The sequence below is a fragment of the Schistocerca americana genome, chromosome 9 (assembly GCF_021461395.2).
Source record: "Schistocerca americana isolate TAMUIC-IGC-003095 chromosome 9, iqSchAmer2.1, whole genome shotgun sequence".
In the NCBI taxonomy this organism is placed as follows: Eukaryota; Metazoa; Arthropoda; class Insecta; order Orthoptera; family Acrididae; genus Schistocerca; species Schistocerca americana.
Window position 1 is genome coordinate 65927426 of NC_060127.1, and position 21626 is coordinate 65949051.

The window sequence follows — 21626 nt, forward strand, 5'->3', positions numbered from 1 at the left end:
ATTCAAGGATTGTTTTCTGTTCAGTAAAAATGTTGTTGAAACTGTTTTACTGTTGAAACAGATTACCAAGATTGTGCTATGGAAAAGACTCAAGGTACAATAGGTTTGCTCGATTTAAAAATGGCGACATGTCAGTTGATGGCAAACCTCATTCTGATCGTCCATCAACAGCTCAAATCAATGAAAATATTGAAAAAATTTGAGAGCTTGTGCTCACAGACAGTTTTAAGAAGTTAAGAAGAAGATTGCACAACTGTGTTCGTCAAAAGAGACCCGATTTTTGGCAGACAGGAGACTGGTTCTTCCACCACAATGACACACCTGCACCTACAGATGTCTCTGTTAAGACAGTTCTTGGCTAAAAATGGCGCAGTTCCGCTGCTCCACACACCTTACTTGCCTGACCTGGCTCCGTGCAACTCTTTCTTATTCCCATGCATGGAAAGGGGCATGTGAGGACTCTGATTTGACAACATTGGAGAAATCAAGCAAAAAACCAAGGGAGGAGCTGCCAGCCATTTCTAAAGATGACCATAAAAAATGTTTTGAACTGGTGGGACAAATGTATTAGTAGTAATGGAGAGTATGTTGAAGGCGATAGGTTGTTTTGCAAACAATTTGAAAATATGTAGTTTTTAAAAAATAATACAAGTTTTTTGGCACCTCCTTGTAAATGTAACTTTAATTTTGCCACAATGCAACAGTATTCAGTGTTACAGTAGTTACAGTTAATACTTATGTTGACATGTGTACTCTTTATGTTGATATGTATCAAAAAGGTATATGCTTCTTCTAAAATCATTATAACATACAATATCACAAATATAATCTCATGGAAAAAATAATTAAGGAAAGTAAATACATGTATGGATTACAGCTCTGTGTGTGTTTGGTGTAACAGCAAATTAAATATCTGCAATAGGAAATAGTATATAGTCTCATTAACAGGTGAATAAACTGTGTCCTTGTAATACTTGCCTTATTAACTAAGCATCAGGACATGTTTTTGATCACCATCTAAACTGAATTTTCTTCTACATCATTCCTTTTTGTAAATAAACCAGTGTTTCCACTTTCACTTTGAGCAGATGTTCTGGCAAATGTACAAAAATCTGGCTCCAGAATGATATTTTCATTCTGCAGTGGAGTGTGCGCTGATGTAAACATCCTAGCAGATTAAAACTGTGTTCCGAACCAAGACTCGGACTTAGGACCTTTGCCTTTCGTGGTCAAGTGCTCTACCATCTGAGCTACCCAAGCATGACTCATGACCTGTACTCACAGCTTCAATTCTGCCAGTACCTCGTCTCCTACCTTCCAAACTTCACAGAAGCTCACTGTCTGAAGCAGCGTATCAGCTCTGAGTTTCAAGCACTCGGGAAACTGCATGAAGACCATGACAGACACAGCTCATTGACACACAATTAACCCATTTGTTGCACTCCAGGGTAGTTCTTAAATTACACGCCCATTAAGAGAGGGCAGCATGGTTTATCATTTCTCAAGATATTTAATGAGATTTTGCTATTTTCCTCAAGACTTTCATGTGAGATAAAGTCCTGATCCTGTCTGGAGCTGTGTTAATCATCACCATTTAGTTGCTGAGTGACACTGCAAAAGAAGGGTTTTCATATAAACTGGATGGATCTTCAGGTGCTTTCAATATATATAAAAAAAAAAAAATAACAAAAGCAAGATCTTTGTATGTTTAACTTAAACATGCCAATGTTCTACAGGAGATTTCTTCTTCTTCTTCTTCTTCTTCTTCTTCAGTTTTGACAGACTTCCAGCAGTTTCCAGTGCACTCTGAGTGTGACTTATGAAGTGATGGTTTAGCAGGTCACATTATTTAGTGTTTCCTTCTCAGAAACAGTATAAAAGGTTATCACATACATATAAAAAATTCAATTCAAAAATAATTCTGCATCTTTATTACGACATCCATGTGACAATCAGCACCATCATCAATCCTGTATTTGGTGAATGAAACCATAATATCAGGAACACATTGTGTCTCATGTACCAAGTATACAATAGCAGGAATGAATTTTACACATACAAAAACTTTCAAAATATTTACCACCTCCTAACATGTGTTGCACACAGCTCAGCAACACACACACTATAAACAGATTAAGTACACACCCATACCAGGAATGCAGTAGTTTGTGAAATGCTTAACTTATAAACATTGCAGACTCACATATTAGTATTAACAATATGAGAAGCATCAAAACCAATGTGCTAATTAATCCAAAATTGAAGATTTCACAATTCAGAATAACAATAGCCCCCCCAAAAAAAATACAACCTACAATTGGTTGATATTTGAATAACACATGTTCGACAAATATGGAAAAAATATAGCCATTCAACTCATGCAACAAGCAGTACATAAGGATCTAAACAAGAGAAACACTGTAACCTAATTACTGAACGCAAGTCCCCCCCCCCCCCCTCCCACCTCCCCATGATCTCCCTACTGCTCAGCACCTTGTCTACAGATTGGGGGGTTGTTTTTCAGCATACATTTCCACTCACAATAAATAAACAATATGTGATATACATCAGTTTCATATATACACGTACAGCTACTTAACTGAGGTGCAACAATTCAGGTAATGTAAAAGTGAACACAGTTAACATAATTGTAATGAAACAACTATGAAGAATTAGAAGTGAACACATTTAACATAATCGTAATGATACTACTATGAACAATTAGAAGTAACACATGACAGAGTACCGCTCAGAATATAAGAACCCATCTTCAGGGTACTAACTGAAAGAATGTTGCAAACACTTTAACTGCTTGATAATTACACTGTCCAAATATAAAAACTACTTATATTTAAACCCTGGTTGCAACTCGTCACACCACACATGAATGGCAAACTTAACACTGTCTCAAACATACTCTGTGGGGGTGCTGTTGTTTGAAATGCACAGTATGGCCCTGTACAGACAAAAAAACCACTCTCACATCTGATGACACTGCAGCACCCACAACTTTCTCACACTAGTTCAAAGCAATCTCAGCTCAATTACTGTTCAGTTAGACATACACAAAAAATTAAAGGCATTCCAGCAGTGATTCAACTGACACCCAACATCTCAGAAGTTGACTTGTGGCCGGAAGTGCTTCTGCAGCTTGTTGTTTTGCATACCCAGTTTGGTGCTGTACTTTGCTTGCAGTCGTTTCATGTAATGTATATCCCGCGCTTTCCTGCAACATAAATAAAAAAATCTCAATTAATAAATGAGTATTTAATTGTAGTATGTGTTCAATGTTAATATGTTAATTCAATCTGGAAGTCCTGGCTGTAATACAAGTAATGAAAGAAGTAAATGCTACACTCGCCACAAACATGCTAACAAACAAACATACGTATTCCTGGAGCACCAATCCCTTCTCCATACACACACCTTCCGTGCTTTCATTGGTTACGCTGTTCTTCTCAAAGAATCAGCATGGTAGGACTGTATAGTGGCCTGCATGTTAAGACAGTTAACATGGTTCTAAGGGTGTGTGTGCAAAGGTAAAATTGCAAGTCTATAGCTGACACTTGTCAATTGTCTCACTGTAGGAAGTCTGCTAATGTTATATGGAGGAAAAGGATTTTATAGTTCACAGGTTCTGGTTTCAGCTGGGAATGTGCCGATGCCAGGCACAGAGTAGAACTTGGCATCTGGTATGGTCATCACCAAAAAGCAGTGGAAGGCTGTATCGATGAGAAATTATAAGGATATACAGGTAATTAATATTTCTGTGGTGGTGGCAGTAAGCCGCACATTTGTTTTTCTTACAATCTGAAATTTCTCAGAAAGCAGCATTTGGAGAGAAACAGACCTTACGAATGAAAGGGTGTAGCAATACAGAATTTAGACACTATCACCAAGAACTTCATCACCTACACCATGTATGGTATTGCACATAATAAATAATGATTTTATTGAAATAATATTTGTGTTTAATGGAAACTAAAATTGCGAGATTTGCTAAAATTTTGAAAGATGTGTGTGATTTCATAGCATATCGCTGAGATGCTCTTATAGAAAAGTATTTTGGTGTAAAAAGAGCAGGAATGAGTTATAAACTGTGCAAGTATAAAGAATACACTTGCCCGTCACCAGAAGATAACTAATAAAAATGCTGAAAACTTTTTATTTTGTAATAGAACTGCTAGAGCAGAAAGCAACAGTTCATCAGTTTTGGTTGAGTGCTTAATTGAGTATCATTGTCAGTTGTGTGAGCAACCAAGAGTAACTAGGAACATCTGCAGCAGAGTTAAGGTCTCTCTTCTTGGGGGGGGGGGGGGGGGGGGGGCGGTGGCAAGGGGCTGTACAAGAGGATTAAGAAGTGCTGGTCCCATGGATATTAAATCTCTGCAATACTACGAGTAGATCGATTGGTGGACCAAATGGCTGTTAAATAATAAGAAAAGTCTAAATATTTGTAATGTGGTGGGTGTATCTAAAGAATAAATAAATACAATATTTTCATAGGTCCGGAAACACACAAATCATTTATCAATTATGGGCAATAAGTGAGCTGACACAAGAATGCTGATACTCATCACTTCACCAGTAGAACATGAATATAACACTTGTCAAAACGTGACCGTTTTTTCAACACAATCTCGCAAATGGGATCCTGAGAGTCTCAGCAGAAACAATGCAAAATGGTGCAGTGGGAAGTCGCATTACTGGACTCTTATTTACGACAGCAGTTTATATTCGCATCTGGCCAAACAGATTTACGTTTTCTATGACTTCTGAGGCAGTTCCTTTGAAACGGCTCAGTCAATTTCCTTCCACAATTCAAACTAGTGCTCCACCTACAATGATCTCATTATAGATAAGATGTTACACCCTTATCTTCCTCCTCCCCATTGCCACTGACAGCACATCCTAGCTGTGTAGATGCTTCTTGTGTGCTCTTATTTACAGATGTTAAAGTTGAGGCCTCTATCTTGCCACTTAGTTCTGAATACTCTCCAAAACCAGGACAGATTAAACGGATTGAACTTCACAATGTACTATCATAGGTTGTCCACATATCACTTTTGTGTCACTAATTTGGTACCATCATCGAATTGTAAACTGAAACTTTATTTGGTTATTTATTTCACCTGTGGTTGACAATGTAGTTTCTAGAAAAGGATTTCAGAACTTAAGCATTTTTCATGACCATCAGTGATGCTGGCATTAACAGAATATTCCGCTGGAGCCAGCACATATAAAATGTTCATCTTCAAGCTGTAAATATTAATACCCCCCGTCTGATGTTCGTTGGCTGAGGTGGTCACAATTACTGCTGGGTCTTCCTCTGGCAGTCCTACCATCTGTGGATGACGACATTTGGCTGTGTACGTGCCATAAAATGGAAGAGATTCTAATGCCACTTTTAGCTTGCAGTGGTCCAATTTGAGTGGAGCATTTCATTCCTTCAAACTCGTTAAATAAACATTTCATTAGTCAAGTCTTGACAAAGCATTTAGACACACTTGCTCTATCAAAAAAGTCCTGGGTTGAACTGATAGGTAAATTTCTTCAGTCAGTCAAAGCCATCATTCACTTTTCATGCACAATATGGTGGAACAGATCCTAGTGTAACTGTGCAGGTCCTGGAGTGATTGAAAAAGGACAAAGTTCACCATAAGAAAAGCTTGTGTTTTTGAAAGCCAGTTCTCCCTGCCAAGAAAAATACACTTTCTGTGTGCCCATCTTTTTAGTTTTGCAGTAGCCTATACATCTCATGCACAACAAAAGCTAGGTGCATTTCACTTAATTCAGTTTGAAGAAAGTGAAACTTTGAATCTGTAACCCCATACACAATCTCTCAGTGCACACAGCACATTCCAACTAAGTCCAAATTGGACAACACTCAAGACATTTCCAAGCTGACTGTTAAAGTGACTAGCACACAAAAACTACATTTTCAGAACACAAACTGTAAAGTGTGTAACTGTGGCCTCTTGCAAATCACTGGAACCTACAAACATTAACAATATCCACTCCTCCCACATACCATGTTCGTGCAGAAATAAAAAGCTAATTTACATACTTTTACCACCAAAACTAAGCAGGATGTCTGTTTTAAGCTCTGATTTATTCAGATACATCCTAATCCCTCTCTTCCTTTTCCTTATATTGTATTATATATTGGATTTTTCCCACATATTTCTGTGAACTTTTCTTGAACAGATTTTACATTACTTATGTACTTCTTGTGTTTTCATCTTCCACCATAGAGTCTTGCTCCTCCCATCTACGTCAATACAGAAAAGTTTCCTTATCCGTAGCCAGAACCCAGCCCCACTATTGTTCCTGCGTTGTTATCTGGCTCATGGAATCTCCACAAATGGCCTACCGTCAAATTACCCACCTCTTACTGCAATCTCTCCTTCCAGAAAGGCCCCCATCTGTTCATATTCTGCCAGTCCTTAGCCCTCACCAACATAGTCCTGCAAAACTATGCAAATAAAGCTCAAACCCCCTTGCAACACCTCCATTTCATCTGCAAAATTCTCCTGCTCTACAACCCCAAATTTCTGTATCTCATCTCTCATACTGAAACTCTTGCCCTCAAGGAACTAGAGCAACATGCACAATGACACCTCAAAAAACCCTCTTTCCTCTTCACCACCAACTCCTGCCTTGGGCTACCACTATCCACCAACTGTACAACAGCCTCCACACCTCCTGCACATCCCCTCACATCCAAAAGCCTTAGTAATTCTTCCCAAAGGCCTTACCTTTTGTTCCACTCCAAATCACTGTGGACTTGTTAAATATCTCCTCTCCTCGTCCTGGTCCCTACAGTGGAAACACTTTTTCGCCAGCAACTCTACCCAATCAGACTCAACCCAAAACCAATTCTGGATCCTACCTGACTCAGTGCACTCCTCCATTCAACTGTGACCCACCCTCACTGCCCCCAAATCATACCCTGTTACCATTACAAAATTTCTTAACCTCAACCCTTGCCTCGCCATCATTCTCCAAATCCTTCAACATGCATGCCAACCTTATATCCGCAGAAAGAACCGTAATCCACCACCTAAAAACTGATCGTGGTCGATAATCCTGCTTGCTGATGAAGGCTCCACCTTCAATCCCTGCTACAGTGACCCCTTTCCAGGAATCTAACAGAATCTCCAGTCTCTCCTCAAATCCTTTGGTGCATCTCATAACCTCTCTTCTGTGTCTCTCCCTCTCTTCACTCCTACCACTCCCTCCACTCCTACCTCCTACATGTTTCCTAACATCCATAAACCCAACCACTCAATACACCCCATTTTTGGTAGGTTACTTTGCTCCCACTGACAGAACGTCTGCTCTTGTAGACCAATACCTTCAGCCCATCAATCACAACTTTACCTCCCATATACAAGACACTAACCATTTCCTTCATAGCACCCTGCTTGTCACTACTGATGCCATCTCCCCTTACCTAACATCCCTAATGCCGATGGCCTTGCCACTATTGAGCACTATCTTTGCTGGTCACCAAGACCAACTATATCCTCACCCACAATTACTTCACCTTCGAAGGCATCACCTACAAACAAATTTGTGGTGCAGCAATAGGTAACTACACGGTGCACACCAACCAATTCAAGGGACAGCTAGACAAATCCTTCCTAACCACCCAGAGTCCCAAACCCCTCACCTCGTTCTGATTCACTGATGATTCTTTGCGATCTTGATAAAGGATGAGGACACACTACCCACATTACTCCAGAACCTTAACACCTTCCCCATTTGCTTAACCGGGTTCTCCTCACCCCAACAAGCCATCTTCCTTGATATAGACCTCCACCTCTCAAAGATGGCTACATCAGTACCTCCGTCAATATCAAACCTACCAACTATCAGCAATAGCTCTGCTCCAATAGCTGCCACCCATTCCATACCAAGAAGCCTCTTCCATAAAGCCCAGCCCCAATAGCTGTCACATCTGTAGTGACAAGCATCCCTCTCCAAATATACAAGCCTTCACGGACCAAAACTGCCCTCCCAGCCTCGTACAGGAAAAGATATCCTGTACCTTATTTCTCCAGTGACCGACCACCTCCTGAAGTCCCACTGTCCAGTCACAAAGGAGCGTTTCTCTTGTGACTCACTAGCCACCCAGGGCCTCAGCAACTGAATCACATTCGCCACAAAGGTTATGACTGCCCCTCTTCGTACCCTGAAATGAGGAATGTCCGACGTACTATCCTTCCCACCTCTCCTACATTGGTATTTCGCTGCCCACTGAACCTACAATATCCACTTCCATCCCTATTCTATTCTTCCATCCAACCCCTTACCTCAAGCCTCATATTTCTGTGACAGAAATAGATGTAAGGCCTATCCCACATATCCTACCACCACCACCACCACCACCACCACCACCTACTCCAGTCCAGTCTCAAGCATCACCTTTCTCATCAAACTCAGGGCTATCTGAGAAGGCTGTCATGTGATCTACTAAGCTGCAACCACTGTGCTGTGTTCTACATGGGCATGACAACTGACAAATTGTCTGTCTGCATAAACATCTTTCTTGTTGAAGATGAGTAAAACATTTCTCTATGCAAGGCACTCAAATAACACACTTATTATTTAACAGCTACATGATTGTTTAATAATGATGATTCATATTAATGTACATGTAAAATGAAGGTATATTCAAGTAAATTATTCATAGTCTTTTTGAGCATATGTTGTTATAATGATGAAATATTTTAACAGTTAACACTGGAAAGCCAAATGTGAATTTCAATTTAAGTTTATAAATCTAATAATGTAATAAACTGATAGCAACTAAATAAAAATAGTTATTTTACAACCTTATTTGGCTTTTGACATATTAAAAGTCCAAATCCCTACAGACTATGCACAAAGTACTGTACTTACCCAATAAAATACAATTTATTTTAATATGTTCTCACCGGAGCACCATCATGAAATTTGGCACACACCTTAACAAATAACATCCAAGTAACACACATTTTTCCAAAACAAATAAAAATTCTGATTTTTTTATTTTCAAAATAATAATACAGGGAGCGAAAGGCTATTTACAATTTGTACAGAAACCGGACGGCAGTTAGTTTTGCTATTTGGGGAGCAAGATAACTGATGATGGTCGAAGTAGAGATGATATAAAATGTAGACTGGCAATGGCAAGGAAAGTGTTTCGGAAGAAGAGAAATTTGTTAACATCGAGTATAGATTTAAGTGTCAGGAAGTTGTTTCTGAAAGTATTTGTATGGAGTGTAGCCACGTATGGAAGTGAAACATGGCCGATAAATAGTTTGGACAAGAAGACAATAGAAGCTTTCAAAATGTGGTGCTACAGAAGAATTAGATTAGATGGGTAGATCACATAACTAATGATGAAGTATTGAATAGAATTTGGGAGAAGAGGAGTTTGTTGCACAACTTGACAAAAAGAAGGGACCGTTTAGTAAGACATGTTCTGAGGCATCAATGGATCACAAATTTAGCATTGGAGGGCAGTGTGGAGGGTAAAAATTGTAGAGGGAGACCAAGAGATGAATACACTAAGCAGATTCAGAAGGATGTAGGTTGCAGTAAATACTGGGAGATGATGAAGCTTGCACAGGATAGGGTAGCATGGAGAGCTGCATCAAACCGGTCTCAGGATTGAAGACCACAACAACAACAACTTCATTGTAGCTTCCTAGCTTTCACAGTGGTTGTTCAGTGAGTATGCTCTGTCATAATTCATTGTCTGATTCAGCGGTAATGACTGCTATGTTGTGAATTTTTCGTGTGTGTGTGTCTATGTATCCAGAATTACATAAGATAAGTGCAACAGCAGGAACTATTTCAAGGAATAATATTGGTTGAATAAATGTATCCGGTAGTATAGTGTGCATAATATGTGCTGGCATGTATTTGAATTTTTATGAGTATTCTGCATCGAAACGACCAAAATTTCAAAGGAAAGCTTACAGTAAGGCTTGATGAAGAAATAGATGAAAATGAATCTGACAGTGATTCTGGTTCCAGCAAAGAAATTGATGGTGTAGAGATTGATGAAATAGTAATGACTCACTCAGATCGTAAAGATCTGGCCAAATACTGACACGAGTTGAAGCACTCCTACAGACAATTTTGTTCTCAACAAGCTGGATGGAAATAGAAGCATCTTGAATCTGAAAATTCTAATGAATCCACATCCGAAAGTGAAGAAGATGATGGAATTTCCTCAATGTCAAGAAGTAAAAATTTTGTGTTGCCACCATGAAAAGATCTAAAAGGTAAGAACAATCAGTGCTGGTCCGCAATATCTGACAGTCGCTCAAGTTGTCGCAAACAAAGCAAAAACATTATCCAGGCATCAATTAGACACGCTATGACAAAGAAGGGTACTTAGGAGGATTTCCCCCCTCCCCCCCCCCCCTCCCCAGCTGAGATGGTAAACGCTATAGTGACACATACCAATGAAGAAATACATGGGTAGAAATAAAGATACAAAACAGCATCACACACAAAAACACAAACTCAAACCCGCATAGCAGAGATAAATGCTATTCTCGGAATACTTGTAATAACAGCAGCTTTGAAAATCTGTCTGTAAGAAAAATGTTCAATAAAGCGTATGCAGTCCCCTCTGCAAAGCCACAATGTGTTTCGAAAGGTTTGAATTTTTAGTCTCATGCTTGAAATTTGATAAAAAAAGAACCTTGTCAAGCTGGAAGAAAAACCAATTATTTTGCACCAACATGCAAAATTTGGGAACAGTTTGCTCATAAATGCAGAACCTGTTATAAGCCAGGCCCATTTGTTACTGTAGATGAGCAACTGCTGGGTTTTCATGGACAATGTCCTTTCTGCATGTATCTCCCAAATAAATATGGGATCAAAATAGTAATGGCCTGTGACACAAAAACAAAGTACATGGTTGATGCATCTCCTTACTTAGGGAAATGCACAGAAACAAATGGAATGCCTCTCAGGGAATTTTATGTAGAGGAAACAACCAAGACTCTTCGAAGGTCAAATAGAAACATCACGGTAGACAACTGGTTTACTTCAGTGAAACTGGCAGATGATGTTTTGAAAGATAAACTCACACTGGCTGGCACTATTTGCTCCAACCTGAAATACTGTCTGAGCTACTGTCCACATAAAACGGAAGTTTGGAGTAGACGTGCTGGACAAAATGTGCAGCACCTATTCATGTAGTCGGAAAACCAGGAAATGGCCACTACGTGTGATTTATGACATCAAAAATATTGAGTGTGTGAATGCTTGGGTCATCCACACCCACAATCAGCAGCAGCTAAGAGTCAACAGAATGAAAGACTTTCTTATATGCCTAGGTGAAGAACTCGCCAAACCCTGAATGACGAGGAGGCTAGAAATGCCCAGTCTATGAACACATTTTTGAGTTGTCATACAATATGTCCTAATTAAAGACTCACCACCACAAAGTCAAGAACAACCTATGATTGGCAAGAGAAATCTTTGTCACATTTGCCCTTCTAAAAAAAGAAGAATGAGAGTCACGTATTGCACGCAGAGAATGTTGTGCTTACTGCAAAGAATATTGAGAAAATCTGTGCACAAACTATTGTAAATGAGACAATAACAACTGCAAAAGTGCAACAAAATACTTAAAGAGACGTTTGTGTTTTCAATTATACAATTTTCATTACAGCTTCAATTTACTGTAGTGTGTTTCTATGAAAATAATAAAAAGACACAAAATTTACTTGGATTTGTGTTTATGTACTACACAAAAAGGCTTTGTGATCTAGGGTTCATAATCAAGATTTTAACCTTAAATATACACTACAATAACAGATTTAGGATAGAGTGTGGTATTGAAGCCCCCCCCCCCTCCCCCCATTGTGGTGGCAGACTTACCTGTAGTGCACCCCAACGTCTAGAGTAGGTTGGAAGGTTTTATGCTGGCAAATCCAATCAATGTGAATGACAAACAGAGGTTACAGTAATCTGATGAACCTTAGTGTAGCCTAATGTTTATGTTCACACCATATTTAACACATTCTACCATATTTAATACAAGTTTCATCAGAAAATCGAACACTGCAAGGCAAATTCAAATTATGTACAAGATTCTGGTGGGTATTCTGAGCATTGTTTACATATACTGTACATTAACTACGAAAAATGGAAAGAGGTTAACTATGTAATTTTACTTAGATCCTTGGAAGGATGGTGGAAAGCAACCATCTACGGAAAAAGCAGAATATGCATAATAATGTGTTGAAAACTGAAGTAAAGGAGCAATCTGAGGCTCTGTGCTAGTAAGCATACTGTTCGATTACAAGAAAAAATAATACTTAGATTAAGACTCAGTTCCTATTTAGTTTTGGGCAGCCAATAAAGACATACAGTATTTCAGGTTGGAGCAAATAGTGCCAACCAGTGTGAGTTTATCTGCAGTGTGTAAAAAGTTCTCCCAAGTATAAATACTGTGCTGCCATAGGCTGGACAATTACGAGATTATTCGTTTTGTAAATAAAAATGAGCCTTTTTCTTGCTGCAATCATTTCATTAGTTCCAGATGGGTTTTGCCTTTTCCTTTAAGGCTTCTTCAGTGGAATCTACGATGATACAGATTTGTTTTGATATGTGATATTTGTAGATTATAAAACAGTTCAAGTCTTATTTTCTATGTAGGCCTAATTAAGTAATGCGAGGTTTTGGCTGGCATCTGCATTTCCTTTCATCTGGTCACAAGCTCGAGGTCATACTATAACGAAACTTACGAAAAATAAGCACATTTTCGCATTACAAACTTTTCCTTCACAATCTTTATGTTCCTTCCACTAATTGTTGTGAAGCACTATTATTATTCTATCACTAGTTGCAGATATTTCACCAAAAACTGTGATTTAAAGTCATAACTTAGTTTGGAGATTTACTGCTTCAGATACAGTTGGAAATAAAAAAGCAAAACATTTCTTGTGCAGATAAAAAAAGTAATTTCAGTTGCAAAATGGAACTCAATCTGATCTCCTACACACATTATCATGGAGAAACTGAAAGGAAAATAGGAAAGCCACCAATAGACAAAATCATTGTGTGAGATAAGCAATCAAACCAAGAGCTGTTTGAATTTAGGGGGAATACCAAGTAGGCTGAGGCGTGAATGGGAATTTGGATCGAGGACGGAAGCACACTAGGGTAGACCATGCAGTTGTGCAAAGCCACCGTGCCACATTGATGTAGTGGTTAGCACGTCTGCCTGGTGAGCACGAGACCCGGGTTCCAATTCCGGCCCTGGCACAAATTTTCATTCATTACTTCAGTCTGTATATGTACGTACAAGTGGTATTTGTTTCAAAGAACCAAATTGTCAACGACACATCTAACTGCACCTCATGATCTGACTCAAAAGTTTTGCAACAAATTTGCCCTTCAATTCCCAGTCTCTTCCTGGCTTTTGGTTTGCCACAAAAGTTGTACTCCCGCAGGAGACAAAATAAAATAATAAAAAAAAAAAAAAAAAAAAAAACTGTAAGGAAAGACTGAAGCACTGAGATGAACTGTGGAGGGAATTACAGAAGTGTCCAATTCCACCTGTCTGCTTTGACCAATGACGTCACTAATATGGCGGAAACGACCATTCACGACGACTCCAATATGGCGCCTGTTGTTGTTGTTGTGGTCTTCAGTCCTGAGACTGGTCTGATGCAGCTCTCCATGCTACTCTATCCTGTGCAAGCTTTTTCATCTCCCAGTACCTACTGCAACCTACATCCTTCTGAATCTGCTTAGTGTATTCATCTCTTGGTCTCCCTCTACGATTTTTACCCTCCACGCTGCCCTCCAATACTAAATTGGTGATCCCTTGATGCCTGACAACATGTCCTACCAACCGATCCCTTCTTCTACACAAGTTGTGTCACAAACTCCTCTTATCCCCAATTCTACTCAGTACCACCTCTTTAGTTATGTTGTCTACCAATCTAATCTTGAGCATTCTTCTGTAGCACCACATTTCGAAAGCTTCTATTCTCTTCTTGTCCAAACTATTTATCGTCCATGTTTCACTTCCATACATGGCTACACTCCATACGAATACTTTCAGAAACGACTTCCTGACACTTAAATCAATACTGGATGTTAACAAATTTCTCTTCTTCAGAAACGCTTTCCTTGCCATTGCCAGCCTACATTTTATATCCTCTCTACTTCGACCATCATCAGTTATTTTGCTCCCCAAATAGCAAAACTCCTTTACTACTTTAAGTGCCTCATTTCCTAATCTAATTCCCTCAGCATCACCCGACTTAATTAGACTACATTCCATTATCCTTGTTTTGCTTTTGTTGATGTTCATCTTATATCCTCCTTTCAAGACACTGTCCATTCCATTCAACTGCTCTTCCAAGTCCTTTGCTGTCTCTGACAGAATTACAATGTCATCGGCGAACCTCAAAGTTTTTATTTCTTCTCCATGAATTTTAATACCTACTCCGAATTTTTCTTTTGTTTCCTTTACTGCTTGCTCAATATACAGATTGAACAACATCGGGGAGAGGCTACAACCCTGTCTTACTCCCTTCCCAACCACTGCTTCCCTTTCATGTCCCTCGACTCTTATAACTGCCATCTGGTTTCTGTACAAATTGTAAATAGCCTTTCGCTCCCTGTATTTTACCCCTGCCACCTTTAGAATTTGAAAGAGAGTATTCCAGTCAACATTGTCAAAAGCTTTCTCTAAGTCTACAAATGCTAGAAACGTAGGTTTGCCTTTCCTTAATCTTTCTTCTAAGATAAGTCGTAAGGGCAGTATTGCCTCACGTGTTCCAGTGTTTCTACGGAATCCAAACTGATCTTCCCCGAGGTTGGCTTCTACTAGTTTTTCCATTCGTCTGTAAAGAATTCGTGTTAGTATTTTGCAGCTGTGACTTATTAAGCTGATAGTTCGGTAATTTTCACATCTGTCAACACCTGCTTTCTTTGGGATTGGAATTATTATATTCTTCTTGAAGTCTGAGGGTATTTCGCCTGTTTCATACATCTTGCTCACCAGATGGTAGAGTTTTGTCAGGACTGGCTCTCCCAAGGCCGTCAGTAGTTCCAATGGAATGTTGTCTACTCCAGGGGCCTTGTTTCGACTCAGGTCTTTCAGTGCTCTGTCAAACTCTTCACGCAGTATCATATCTCCCATTTCATCTTCATCTACATCCTCTTCCATTTCCATAATATTGTCCTCAAGTACATCGCCCTTGTATAGACCCTCTATATACTCCTTCCACCTTTCTGCTTTCCCTTCTTTGCTTAGAACTGGGTTTCCATCTGAGCTCTTGATATTCATACAAGTCGTTCTCTTATCTCCAAAGGTCTCTTTAATTTTCCTGTAGGCGGTATCTATCTTACCCCCAGTGAGATAGGCCTCTACGTCCTTACATTTGTCCTCTAGCCATCCCTGCTTAGCCATTTTGCACTTCCTGTCGATCTCATTTTTGAGACGTTTGTATTCCTTTTTGCCTGTTTCATTTACTGTATTTTTATATTTTCTCCTTTCATCAATTAAATTCAATATTTCTTCTGTTACCCAAGGATTTCTACTAGCCCTAGTCTTTTTACCTACATGATCCTCTGCTGCCTTCACTACTTCATCCCTCAAAGCTACCCATTCTTCTTCTACTGTATTTATTTCCCCCATTCCTGTCAATTGCTCCCTTATGCTCTCCCTGAATCTCTGTACAACCTCTGGTTCTTTTAGTTTATCCAGGTCCCATCTCCTTAAATTCCCACCTTTTTGCAGTTTCTTCAGTTTTAATCTACAGGTCATAACCAATAGATTGTGGTCAGAGTCCACATCTGCCCCTGGAAATGTCTTACAATTTAAAACCTGGTTCCTAAATCTCTGTCTTACCATTATATAATCTATCTGATACCTTTTAGTATCTCCAGGGTTCTTCCATGTATACAACCTTCTTTCATGATTCTTAAACCAAGTGTTAGCTATGATTATGTTGTGCTCTGTGCAAAATTCTACCAGGCGGCTTCCTCTTTCATTTCTGTCCCCCAATCCATATTCACCTACTATGTTTCCTTCTCTCCCTTTTCCTACACTCGAATTCCAGTCACCCATGACTATTAAATTTTCGTCTCCCTTCACAATCTGAATAATTTCTTTTATTTCATCATACATTTCTTCAATTTCTTCGTCATCTGCAGAGCTAGTTGGCATATAAACTTGTACTACTGTAGTAGGTGTGGGCTTCGTATCTATCTTGGCCACAATAATGCGTTCACTATGCTGTTTGTAGTAGCTTACCCGCATTCCTATTTTCCTATTCATTATTAAACCTACTCCTGCATTACCCCTATTTGATTTTGTGTTTATAACCCTGTAGTCACCTGACCAGAAGTCTTGTTCCTCCTGCCACCGAACTTCACTAATTCCCACTATATCTAACTTCAACCTATCCATTTCCCTTTTTAAATTTTCTAACCTACCTGCCCGATTAAGGGATCTGACATTCCACGCTCCGATCCGTAGAACGCCAGTTTTCTTTCTCCTGATAACGACATCCTCTTGAGTAGTCCCCGCCCGGAGATCCGAATGGGGGACTATTGTACCTCCGGAATATTTTACCCAAGAGGACGCCATCATCATGTAATCATACAGTAAAGCTGCATGCCCTCGGGAAAAATTACGGCTGTAGTTTCCCCTTGCTTTCAGCCGTTCGCAGTACCAGCACAGCAAGGCCGTTTTGGTTATTGTTACAAGGCCAGATCAGTCAATCATCCAGACTGTTGCCCTTGCAACTACTGAAAAGGCTGCTGCCCCTCTTCAGGAACCACACGTTTGTCTGGCCTCTCAACAGATACCCCTCCGTTGTGGTTGCACCTACGGTACGGCTATCTGTATCGCTGAGGCACGCAAGCCTCCCCACCAACGGCAAGGTCCATGGTTCATTTCATAAACATGACAACAAGAACGAAAACTGATTAAACAACCAACACACACACACCTTCCTCCAAAAACATAATCAAACTAATAGGACCAGTGTGGGAAATTAGGGGTTTTTGGTTGGGGACAAACCAAGTACAAACACACAAAAACACACACCAGCAAAACGACGACATAAATCGACAACAAAAAATTTACAAATTCCACTACACTCACAATATCCTCAGGAATCTGTCACTTCCCTTCACTTACATAGCTCAACCGCAATTCTCAATACCACAATATAAAACTCCAAAAACTCCAGAAATTACTCCCCCATCACAACCATCGATACCACAAAACCAACACATAAACAAACAAAATTGGAATTGAACACTTCACTTGACCTATATAGGTCAACAACAGCTCACAATACCAACACACACAGCTACGACACATTGGAATCTGACCCTTCTCATGACCTTTATAGCTCAAATACAGATAACAATACCAAAAAAATTTAAATCGAGTAGTTCCAAAAAGATACATAAATCAACCCCAACTGCCAAGACCAAAACATCAACCACCGACAAATGCAGTAAATACCACTGATAAAACACAGAAATACTCCACCAAACATCATAACATGCGAAAAATACACCCCAAAATATGACTACTTACCACAACAAAGTTCCGGCGCTACACACTAGGTCAGCCCCCTCCCCCCCCCCACACACACACAACAACAACAACAACAACAACAACAACCAAAACAAACTCGCAACTCACCCACAACCTACCAACATCGCGCCCCCCCCCCCCCCCAACCCAACTAACCTTCACTCTCCCCCCAAAATCAAAGATCCATCAACAAATAAAAACAAAAAAATAAGCAAATCTCAATCACACACGACAATTCAAAAACAACTGCAACAAAACAGATCTTCCACAACATAATCTCTAAAACAACCACCACTCCCCTCCCACCTACATCCACAAACATTAACAACTCCCCCCCCCCCTCCCCGCCTCCTGCCCGAACCACAGCCCCCCATCCTCACAACACATCCTTAACCAACGACCTTCGGCCTAAACATTTTACTTATAGCACTTAAAAAAAATGCGAAAAATGCAACAGTCCCCAGGGACGCTCTTCTGCCAAAAATACTCATCTAAATGAGACTGAAGGTTAGAAGAGCGCCTATTCCCCCTCCCAATAACTGACTTAACTATCCCCCAAAACCCATCTATCTGATTTGTGCACACCCCAGTCTCATAATTATCAAATTCTAAACTATGGTTAACAGCTAAATGATCATAAACCCTCTGGCCCAACCTCCTATAAGATGAAAAAGCATCGGAAACTATTGTACTTCCCTCCTCTATATACTCCTCTATAATTAATCCCACCGATTCCCTCTTCATACGCCCCTCCAAAACTCTAAAAACACACACTGAATAACCACCCCAGAAACACCCCCCCCCCCCCCCCCCCCATAAACCAACTGGAGACTTACCCCTCCCATACTTCCTCTTCCCAAACTGTGACTCATCGACGACCACCACCACCACCACCACCACCACCACCACAGGCCCACCCAATTTACCCCTGTACTTAATATATTAAGAATAAACTTCCCTACAATACGAAAACCAGTCAAAGACCTTCCTATCACTCACACCAGTCTCACGTGCACAAAAACTATTGGAGGATCTATAACAAAAATAATATGTCATCAAAACTATCTCTCTCACGCCCAACCTAGACCTCTAGAACCAGGTACCATGCCTTGTAGAGCGCCAAAGGTTGTCCCTTCGGCACTGTGGCCAACAGCATGTTCTCCTGACACATGCCACATTTCACAATCTCAGCCAGCAGCCCGAATAATTGCAAGAATTTAATCCCCCATTTCAGCCCACAAATGAGCACTACTATATTTATCAGTCACATCCATACCTAACAAAAGTAGTCACAAATTAAATTAAACGACATACCACGCAACATCCAACAAACAACACTACAATAACTTAAACACAACAGAAACTTAATTCTTAACTCACTGAAACCAATTTCTATTGAACAGTCATTCAGTTGACAACTGAACAGTTCAAGCAGTGATACAAAAATGAACCCAATACACCACATAACACGCGAACCATAAACACACCACCAGAGGACACCACTAACTGCAATAAAACGACATCTATAAACACTCTCATAAACTAAACTCCCCACCGTCGTGACGTCACACACCACAACACCCTTATGTCATGGTTCAGAGCCAAAAGGTGGGATTGGATGCCTCCGTTGACCCCTGTGGAGTGCGTATTTCTTGAAACACTGTCCACAAAAGCCAGAGGTACAGGTTTGATTCTCAGTCTGCAATAATATTCCAATTACCCAACAATTTAGTAGTGGTGTACTTTTTTCTGCAGACTGAAAGTCTAATTTTCTAATACAGAAATATGCCTTCTCACTCACTGGGGGCTCATCGTTAGTACAGTACGTAAGTCAACACAGAACAGCTAAAATTCTCTGAAGAAGGAAAAGCTGTTTTAGAACACCTCTGAACTTAATGATATATTAAATATACAGGAATCAATACACTTATTACATTCATAATGCAAATGGGATTTCCAAATATTACTATTTTCAGGCACATTTATTGTTGTAAACTACATTTTGTTCTTACCCTAACGTACCAAACAATGAGACGGATGTAATGTCCATGTTCTGAAATTATTAAATAGTATAGGCCTACTGACTGCAGTTACAGATAAAATTCTCAACAGTTTCAGCTACAGTAAACTGGATGTCCTGAGGACCAAGCATAGGTCCTAACAACAACATGGGTAAGCTCTGTGAGCATCTTACCTTGCAGCCAGTTCCTGCTGTGTTTCTGTCCAACCTAGAGCTCTATACTGTGCCAGAACTCTGTGAAGCTTCTTCTGGTGAGGAGTCACAACTGCACTTTCCGGCTTCAAGTTCTGCCTGAAACATCACACAAATTAAATAACTCGCATGAATGGCAATGCTTATTTCTTTCCTGTGTCTGCATTTAGCTTGTTAATGACTTTTAAACTGCATTACAGGGAAAAAAAAAAATCTCGGACCAACAGAGATTGTCAAGTGCACATGCCAGTTACTTTTGTATTATAGCTGTGTCAATAACAGCTCCTGTGAAACATGTTTTTATTATCAGTTTGAAAAAGCTTTAAGGGCTAATGGACTAGAAAGTGAGAGTAAACATTCAACAGACAGGGTACTTTCCTGCGCTATGAAACTGTATGATTTACACATTGATCATCAAATGGTTCAAATGGCTCCGAGCACTATACACATTGATCATCATTCAGTTTGCTGAACAAGTACCAAAGCTTGTCAATGTACTGATTTATGTCTTAAGATTATCAGAAGGCACTTAATTCCTCCAATACAATTCCTTTTTGACAATGCTACCATACACTAAAACTCAGAAGTGTGAAACAAGCAAAATTGAACAATTATTTTTTTTTTAAATTTATTTATAATTAATATTTTCAATACTAACTTGTAGTATCTCAAGAGAGACCGATGACCTATTACTGTCCCAGAAGGCAAAACAAGCTGGTAATCAGAATCATCTAATGTTGTGATATCCACTTCTTCATCTGGATCTTTATCTTGGTCGGGATAACTTGAGCTGTAGTCATAGAAATCTGCGTATTCTGTCAGTGCTTCACCCTCGTGCAACATTTTACAATGGCCTTTGTCTTGCATATGTTGCTTTGCCGCTTCAGCAGAATAAAATGTTCTGCCTCTATCATTGCACCAAAGGCACATAAAATCTTGTGTAACCTTTTCACCCAAATACATTAGGAGACCTTTCAAATCGACAACGTATTCAGCATCTGGTATAAAGAACGAGTGTGCAACAGACATATGCTTCAAGTTTTTCATTAAGTTTCTACTATGATGTGAACAGAATAAGCAATTATTATTCAGTATTGGGTTATCTTCAGAGTCGTCGTCCCATTCGTCTGAATCAACCTCTTCGATCTCGGAATCTTCTGAATCCACATCATTTTCAGGTTTCTTCTTTTCTGGGGTTCCTGGACTGCTGAAACTATTAGTTAGTACGCTTTCTTGATGCTTTTTCGAATTCAAATGATTTTCATAAGCATTCTTAGTGTTAAAAAGCTTTCTACAAGAATCGCAATGAAAAGAACAATTCTTATTTAAATCATTATCTTCTTCCCTCTGCTGCAGTACTCTTCGCTGAAATTCCTCAGCTGTCACAGGCGACAACTCTGCAACTTTTCTTTTCAAATTATATCGATGCCAGTCAGTCTTATAGTGCATTCGTTGTATTTCCGTACTGCTAAACGCAACACGACAAGTGATACATGTGTATTTTCCACTCATGTCAAACGTTTTGGTGCTGATAAACGGAGAAAATAATAGTTTAGACTATGCTTCACACCCAAATTTTTAAAAAAATTAAATAAAAAATTGAACACAATTTCCACACTTCTTACACAACCTCTCTTTCTCACTCATTTGTTATGATATGATGTTATCACTTGCAACCAGAGACTTCGCTAGTTCGCTACGTAGACACCCGAAGCTGTTTTGTTCTGGGTGCTTTCTGAAATGTTACAGAATTGTTATTTTTTTAATTACGAAAACTCTAGATAATTTCAACATCTATGAAACATTTATTTTATATTGTTTAACACG

The 21626-nt window shown here is 39.5% G+C and overlaps 1 protein-coding gene across 1 annotated transcript; it reads right to left on the reverse strand.

Moving 5' to 3' along the window:
• Positions 1-1908: 1908 nt before the first annotated feature.
• Positions 1909-21489, reverse strand: LOC124550946 (zinc finger protein 622). Its single transcript, XM_047125757.1, has 3 exons — positions 20458-21489; positions 19782-19898; positions 1909-3226 (listed from the first exon to the last, which is right to left on the reverse strand). The coding sequence occupies exons 1-3, from the start codon at positions 21309-21311 to the stop codon at positions 3115-3117; spliced, it is 1083 nt and encodes a 360-aa protein (XP_046981713.1). The 5' UTR covers positions 21312-21489; the 3' UTR covers positions 1909-3114.
• Positions 21490-21626: the final 137 nt, after the last annotated feature.

Coding starts and splice junctions, on each gene's coding strand:
- LOC124550946 (XM_047125757.1), bottom strand. CDS start 21,311: ATGAGTGGAAAATACACATGTATCACTTGTCGTGTTGCGTTTAGCAGT. Junction 19,899..20,457: donor TCTCTCTTGAGATACTACAA/GTTAGTATTGAA, acceptor GTGATGTTTCAG/GCAGAACTTGAAGCCGGAAA. Junction 3,227..19,781: donor CAGCAGGAACTGGCTGCAAG/GTAAGATGCTCA, acceptor TTTATGTTGCAG/GAAAGCGCGGGATATACATT.